This window comes from Acipenser ruthenus, chromosome 41, assembly GCF_902713425.1.
Source record: "Acipenser ruthenus chromosome 41, fAciRut3.2 maternal haplotype, whole genome shotgun sequence".
Taxonomy (NCBI): Eukaryota; Metazoa; Chordata; class Actinopteri; order Acipenseriformes; family Acipenseridae; genus Acipenser; species Acipenser ruthenus.
The window spans coordinates 3908320-3916902 of NC_081229.1; the positions used below are offsets into that span (position 1 = coordinate 3908320).

At 38.1% G+C, this 8583-nt stretch overlaps 1 protein-coding gene across 1 annotated transcript; it reads left to right on the forward strand.

Moving 5' to 3' along the window:
- The first annotated feature begins 330 nt into the window (after positions 1 to 330).
- Positions 331 to 7274, forward strand: LOC117433639 (apolipoprotein M). Its single transcript, XM_034056017.3, has 7 exons — positions 331 to 623; positions 1173 to 1315; positions 2404 to 2474; positions 3831 to 3941; positions 4155 to 4253; positions 6490 to 6523; positions 7032 to 7274. The coding sequence occupies exons 1-6, from the start codon at positions 510 to 512 to the stop codon at positions 6516 to 6518; spliced, it is 567 nt and encodes a 188-aa protein (XP_033911908.2). The 5' UTR covers positions 331 to 509; the 3' UTR covers positions 6519 to 6523; positions 7032 to 7274.
- The last annotated feature ends 1309 nt before the right edge of the window (positions 7275 to 8583 follow it).

Consider the following 8583-nt stretch of genomic DNA (forward strand, 5'->3'; position numbering starts at 1 on the left):
ACCTGGTGGTCTGTTTGGCAAGCTATACAAAATGAAACTTGATCCACAGTAGGTGTCCACTAGATGGGGATGGTGCTTATTAACAGAAAAACACACACTGATAAAATGAGAGAGCAGTGGGGACCAACGAAGACGTAGCTATATGAGATACTGGTCCGGTGTTGACGGCTGAAGCGTAAATAAATAAATAAATAAACTTTTTTTTTTAATACTAAACATTGCCTTTATCTTCACCCTCCACTAAGCAGAACAATTTGCCAGTGACCTGTCCCTCGACATGTCCTTGGTTTTCCAAAGCTGTGGTACTCTGTGTAAACACGTTTTATGTCAATAATTGTACAGGAACTAGTAGAAGTTTAAATGGGGAAATCACCATTTTTATCTGGGCGGACATTCGGACGCTAGAGACACAAACAACAGATCTCCGGGGATAAAGATCACCTGTTCGGCCAGAAGAGTAACTCACCCCCTCGCATGCGGGCACAGCACACTCGGTGAAGAACCCAACCATGTATCACAGATTCTGGTCTTACTTGGTCTATCTTTACGGCTTGGTTGCACAGACTATTTGGCGATGCGAAGAGCCTGCAAAAATGTCAGCGGGCGGTTTAAACACAGCCGAGGTAAGACTTTTTATTTATTTATTTATTTATTTATTTAATTAATATTGTTAATTATTTTATGTTTTTCAGTTGTATGCATAGATTTAGACAGGTAGTTCACAAGGAAAAGTCATACAATGCCGGTTATTTTTAATGCTAAGGCCGTAGAGAAGGAGGGATTATGTGTTATAGGTTTTAAGACTTTTGTCAATGTTTTAATGTCCCGTCCCGGGAGTTTTGTCTTGGTTCAGCTTCCCATTCCCATCAATACAAAACACAATTAAATTACTCTGAATCACACAGAGATATAATAATAATAATAATAATAATAATAATAATAATAATAATAATAATAATAATAATAATAAATCTTACCTAATATGGATTACCATGAATTTGTTGGTCTCACATTTCTATGAAACTATTTTAGTTTTTTGTGGAAGTAAATTACTGAACATTGATTCAAAGGAAAACTAGTGGAAACCCGGAATTTTTGGTTCAACCAATTTAATTTTGTGGAGCAATTCAACATGTAATTCAGTATCTAATTTCTTCTCTATTCTTTCACAGTATTTCGGATCCTGGTATTTCATCGCTGCAGCAGGAGAAAGTGTTTCCGACGTTCAAATGTTCAAGCCTATGGACAATACCCTTTTTGACCTGCAGGGGGCGAACATTCCTGAACGACTCGTACTGCAGGGAGCAATCAAAGTGTAAGAATGTACACAACACATTTACATTAACAGTAAAACACAAGACAATTGCAAACATGTGACATAGAGGCTTTGTTAATTTATATATAAAAAATCGATTTAGATATAAATCTGAAATTGAATTCATGGGTCTTTGACGTTACCAAAATGCTGACTCCAAGAACATACCAATAATAAGGAGCCAGCTTACATTTTGTTTGCACTGATTCTAAGCAGAAGTGACTTAAAAATCATGCCGGATTCCACAATAGACAGGTGCCAGATTGTAGATGGGATCACACCATTCATTTCAATAGCGATTTGGACGGGACCCCAAAAATCATGCTGAATTAATCATACAGAATGCCGGTATGTAAAGTGGCTGAATTAGACAGGTTTTGCTGCCTTTCATTTTGATGACTGCCAAAACTGGTATCCCATTGAATATTGTTCTATGAGAGTAAATAGGGACGGAGTGTACATTGCTTCAAACAATTAACACAGATTAGAGTAAGTAACGTTTAAATTTAAATGTCTTCGCTTTTATTTACCGTACCCTAAACCCTCGTGTTTCAATCATTCTGGGTGGGTTGTATACTGAGGTTTTATTTTTTTATATTTTCATGAGTCTCCGTCATACTTTCACCTGTTGTGAGGTTCTAATCTTGATTTTTAGCAGCCTGTCATATACATGTGTAGCATACACAACGTCCTATAAAGTGTTTTAGAGAAGAGCCAGCGCCATCTAGCGATCTGCCACCTCATCAGGTCCCGTTTGTGTTTCTAGCAATACTCTTACTAAGATGAAGAATAGTAAGAGAAATGGTAAAATGAGACTTTTTAGAAGCTGTTTAAGATGAGTGAAAATGTTAGGCATGAGTGCCTATTGTTTCTATGTCAACGATTACTGACCAGACATTGAAATTCTCACACTCTGAGGTTTTCATGCAGGTGGGTATATAAAGGATTTCAGTGACAAATCTTGCTGTACTTAACACAGTATTTTAGTAATTGCCATGAGAAGCACTCAAATTAAAAACCTGGGATTGAGTCTAATTCAGTCTTTACAGATTGTAAATTGGAGTTGTCTAATGCTAGTTTATTTGCAGCGGGAATCATTGTATTAAAAGAAACTGGGTGTACTACATTCACCGTTACAGAGACGACATGGAACTGGAAGGTAGGCACAAGATAGAGGCTGTGTTTTGATATCTTCGGTATTACAACAAATGCAATCCTGTACTGCCCAACTGTAATACGACTGTATTCTCGGGGTTCGGGCGATTGAAGCTTGGTTCTTGGGTGTTGCCCTTATCCTCAGAACCCCTAATGGAAACTACAGCTATGGCCAAAAGTTTTGCATAACCCTATAGAATTAACAAATTTTGCTTCATAAAGTCGAAGGAAACCTGCTGAATAATGTTCCGTTTAACATATTGAATTACGTACCGCTTTGTAGTTTTCCAGATACTTAACGGAAAACTGACAAAAATGTTTTAAAAAATACATTAAATTCTGTGCTACTATTATGGATTTCTGTGATCACATGATGTTATATAAAATATCTAAATTACGCACTGATATATATATATATATATATATATATATATATATATATATATATATATATATATATATATATATATATATATATATATATATATTTTTTTTTTAATGATGTCTCAATCCCAAAATTCTCGGTGATGCTAAACTTTTGGCCATAGCTGAATAATACATTTCTGATGATAATTTAAATTCTAAATTCTATAAATTATTCTTAACACTGGTTATAAATTTATTAAGCCTTTATTAGTTCTACAGTGTCTGTCTTTTAAATTCTGTTACTGTGTATAATAACAAATAAAATACACAAAAATGTATATATTATTATTTATTTCTTAATAGACCCCCTTATCCAGGGTGACTTACAATTGTTACAAGATAACACATTATACAGATACCACATTATTTTTTTTTACATACAATTACCCATTTATACAGTTGGGTTTTTACTAGAGCAATGTAGGTAAAGTACCTTGCCCAAGGGTACAGCAGCAGTGTCCACCACCTGGGATTGAACTCACAACTCTCCAGTCAAGAGGCCAGAGCCCTAACCACTACTCCACATATAAGTCCACCTAGATCAGGGGTGTCAAACTTCCTGGAGGGCCATGTGTCTTCTGGCTTTCGTTTTGTTCCACCTGAGCTCTCAATTACATAATTAGTCTAATTAGTTGATTAATAGGACAAATTTAACACTTTTCTTTCTTAAATCCTCAACTGTAAAAGACCTGGAACAAATATTAAATCTGTTCAATTGAATAAATAATTAGATCAATTATGTTAATTGAGAGCTGAAGTTGGAATGAAAACCAGAAGACCCTGCGGCCGTCAAGGACTGGAGTTTGACCCCCCTGCTTAGGGTTTCCGGTGACATGTAAACCACGTGCTTGTGAGTGATTTAGAAAATGTCTCAGGATCACTTTATTATGTGTAGCAGGGTGTACATTATTTGATATGTTATTCTTGGTCCCAGGTCGTCCTCTAATGAAAACTTACATCTTTGAGTCGGATTGCAAGGACTGCATCATCATGATGGAGACGCAGGATGAGGGAGAACATCAGTTTAAAAGGATGATGCTCTACGGTAAAGTGCTTCACTCACTTCTCAACAGGGCACAGAGATACATACATGCAGTGACAAGTATGTTTTAAAGAGAGAGTAAGCTTTTGTCGCTCCAACTCCCTTTGATCTGAAGCTGTAAAGAGCTTTCTTTCTGTTAAAGCAGAATGCACATAAAGCCTCAGAATGAATAGATTGACATTTGAAAGATAATTAATCACATTCATGTTTCTAAAGCACGCAATGCCACCTTGTCCTCTGAGCATATCGAACATTTCCAGAAGAAAGCAGCTTGCGTGGGGATGAAGGAATTCATGGTGTTACCGCAGGAGAAAGGTGAGAAACAGTCTTAAGTTTTCAAGTGGAAAGATACCTACTGTAGCATTTTCAGTTGGGCACATGGGCATTTTCATGTAGAGAACTGCTTGTCCAGTTGGTGAAACTTGCAAAGAACCTCTTTTTGCACAAATCTTTGAGCTTATCATAATCTGGTGATAAATAGCAGCCATCTGTCCCAATGTCTGTTTGTCACACCCACTGCACGTATTTAAACGCAGGTTAATGCTTGTCCAGTTGTGATGAATCTTGCTAAGAAACGTCTTTAGCTCAAGTTATTGGGCTTTCAGAATGGAGTTTGTACTTTTGTAAATTAATATAGAGACTTCCTTTTCAAATAAAAATAAATTGCACAGCACAGGTTATTAAGAATATCAGAATTTTGGTGTATGTGGAGGTATCTGTTTGTCTGTGTCTCTGTCTGTCTAGACATACTAGCACAGACTGTTGAGAGAGTCAAATGTCTGTATCTCAAACTGATCAGCAGAATTGTGAATTTACAGCTGTGAGGGGTGACTGTCACCATCCTGCTTGTTCTGTTATGACGTCCTGTCACGGATGGCTGGAGTGGTGCATGTGGGTTGATCAAAAACGTTTGGCCAGAGATGCATAATAGTCTTTTTTCCTGTTAGTAATATATTTTGTTGTATGGCTCTTGAAGTCATTGGAAATGTCCTTTTAACTAATACAGAGCTGACATACAAAAAATATACTGCACGGTTCCAGTTTATTGGGGAATACACTCAGAACCATCTTAAAGGCAGTGATACACTTTGCTGTCAGGGTTCTCATGCTTTGTCAGTGATTATTGTATTTATAAACGCTCGCTTGCTTCCTGAGATGGAGAGATCCTGATTCAACTTGTTGAATTTGACTGGGAGCAGTTTGAAGTTCAGCTATGAGGTACAGCAACCCACTCAAATCATTGATCAGTGTGGGTCAAACTGTCAGTACAGGTCAATGACTGCTTGGCGATCAAACTGGCAAACAGAAAAATGTTCCCTTTCCAAGCACCTGGATTTGAGCCATGTCCTGTTTGCTTGGGAATTGAAAACTGTTTTTCTTTCTTTACAAACAAATCAGATTTTACAGATTACAAAGTAAAGTACATAACAAAATTATATTAACTAAAAATGATCCTGGTTAGGACATACATTGAGCAAACCAAATCATCGCATTATATGCATTGCCATCATTTCGTAGGTCATGCATTTCCTTTCTACTAAATCTGTATATTCCTATTCATTCATTGGAATCAGAAAATACAGAACTTTTAGTTCTTCCAAAAAAATTCTTCCTAAATCAACTGCAGCCGGATACCATGGCATAGAGAGCGCTATATAAAAATACATTTGTATTGTATCGTACCGTATTATAAAAGACAATAGGGTAGCTGTGTTTCATCAAAATGTGTTGATTGCCCCATGCAGATATTTCAATTGCACTGCCAGATCCCCTAAGCCTACTTGAAGAGGTCATGTGAAGGATTATTATTATTATTATTATTATTATTATTATTATTATTATTATTATTATTATTATTATTATTATTATTATTTAGCAGACACTGTTATCCATAGCAATTTACAAAGACTAGGGGGTGAACTATGCATCAGCAACTGCCGCTGCAGAGCCATTCACAACAGGACCTCGGTTTTAGGTCTCATCCGAAGGACGAATTCAAATTCAATGCCGACTGCTTCAGGATTGTGATTGCAGCATTTCAATATGTATTCACTGGACAGGAGCAAGGGCTACGTGGAGGAAGAACCTCGGGAATTGATAATAGAAGTGTTTTGTGACTTAGGGATGAGTACAGGGATTCCCCTTGGCTCGCGGAGGTGAGACCGAACCGATCTGCCTCCAAGGCGGTCAAGCATCCGATACATCCCCCAATGGGAGGTAGGCAGATTTAGCCGGGGTCGCGGAGGACCTTTCTGGCAGAGGATGAAGCCAGTGCAGCTGGGCTCTTAAAGGTTGGGAGGTGAGCTTCACTTACTCCCAGAGGGAGACCGTTGCAGAGGTGGAGAGGAATAATGGAGGAGGGGAGGATGGTGGAAAACAAAAAGCTCAAGACAGAGAAAAAGGCATGACTTGGGGTTGAAAAGGGGTTTGGCAGATATTATTGGCAGGACGGAATGGGGGGAGGAGTCCTCGCTCCTGCCCCCCGAACCACACTCAAAGTTACAACAAAGGCATTGGCTAATTTTAAAAATATGTATTTTCTTTATTTCAGAGTACTGCTTGATTGAACCTCACAGCTAAAGAAGGTAAGGGATGCAGTTTTTTAAAGGAGGGCTTTCCAAGTTTGGGCTATTTAAACAACAATACTGTACAGCTCTTGCCAAATGCTTTGCATCACCCTATAGAATTAACACATTTGCTTCGTAAAGTCGAATGAAATCTGCTGAATAATGTTACGTTAACATATTAAATTACATAACACTTTGTAATCTTCCATATACTTAACGAAAAAACTGACAAAATTGAACAATGTGACATTTCGGAATCTAACATGAAATATTGTACTACTATTATGGCTTCTGGTAGACTTTTGCGATATCACTGTGTTCTCACTCTTAAAATGCATCAACCAGTGATTCTTTCTCTTATCATATCGGCTATCCCACAAGGCTCTGATTGTTTTGTTGTTGTTCATATTTTTTTCTGACATTTTATTGTCCCGTCTTGTGACCCTTTTAACCACAGCATGTTTACGTAACGTCCTTAACATTCTGTTTCATTATTTCTGGTTTAATTTTTTTTCTTCTTCTCCAGATCCTTGTGTTTACCAGATGTTACGACACAGTGGCCTGGCTTTCCAAATCAAAAGTGACAGAAAAGCTTTTCTTTTCTATATTTATGACCCGCACTGCAGTGACACTGACAATTATTCAGAACATTGCCAAACTTTCCACATCCGTAGTTCTAAAGTTCAACTCATGTTTTCAAGGTTAAAGTGGCCCAATCTTTTCCTTGTCATGGTGCTTGCTTAACAGTAAATAAAGAGATCAGAAAACAGACTTTTCCTGCGTATTATTGTTCTGAAACAGTTTGTCTGTTAACCCCTAATGGTTAACCCAATATATTCAGGGTGCTTAAAAAAAAAAAAGCACATTGTTTCCAAGGTTCCCTGACTGGCTCCCCTGGTAAAAGCACGGCCGTGTGGTGTGCAGGGCAAGTCACGCATTGACAGTGTTATGATAGGTGATTATTGTGTCTAGTTGTTAAACATCCCTGCAGCTTAACCACAGCATCATCACATCCGCTCCGGGTGAAGCAGGGGTCAATAGATTGCAAAAGACATGGCATTGTGCCCAGATCAGATCTTTCTCATTTATTCTTCTATCTCACATTGTAATACACAACTCTTTCACTCAAAAGTCTTCTATGGTTCCTTTCTTTTCTTATATTTTTACTATATTCCTTTTTTTATTCTTTTATATAACGTAAGGTCTCTCTCACCTATTTTATTTCAAATAGATGTTTGGCAAAATATACCATAAATTAAGTTTCTACTCTTACATGACACATTATATATGTTTTTCTGTCATTTTGTAATTGTACATGTATTTGTAAGCAATAAGGCACGACAGGGTGTGAGATGTACTCTAATATCCACACGCCCCACACACACCCACACCCACAGACGCACACACACGCAGACGCACACACACAGTGTTTGAGTTGATGTTATTGTGTCTGTGATTAGAGGTCCTGCGTGTTCGTTTCAGACGATGAAGAACACGTGGCTCCAGAGGTAAGCAAAGGACAGCACTGATCCCGAAGTGCTGGTACAGCTTACTGTGTACTCCCTAGCACGGGTCAGGATGTGCATTCAAGCCAGGAGTAAGAGAGGGGAATGACAGGGTGGGATGAACCTCATATTTCTAACATTACATGCAAAACAAAAAAAAGTTTTCACAGTGTTTCCTTGGGTAGGCCTGGCCAATTGGGATAGACTATTTGAACATGTGATGCATTGATCATGTGACTGCGCCAGATGGCAGCTTCCACAGATGATGGCATGTTGTGTATAGCTGATAAAAAAATAATCCTAACCCTAACCCTGACCCCAACCCTGATGATATGCACGCAGACAGGTCAATATGAAAAGCAAAGAATGCCATTCAGGATCCATTCCTTATCCACACGACTGTCCCCACAGATTGCCTGCTTATCGATCAGAGAGTTTAAAGAGGGTTAGTATTGTGTGCGCACTGCCGTTACAGATTATAACCCTTGCCAGTGTGATGAGGTAAAAAGACCACGAATGCAGATGAGCCTGACTTTTTTGCATTAAGACGCTTGCTTACTATGTGCATGGTAG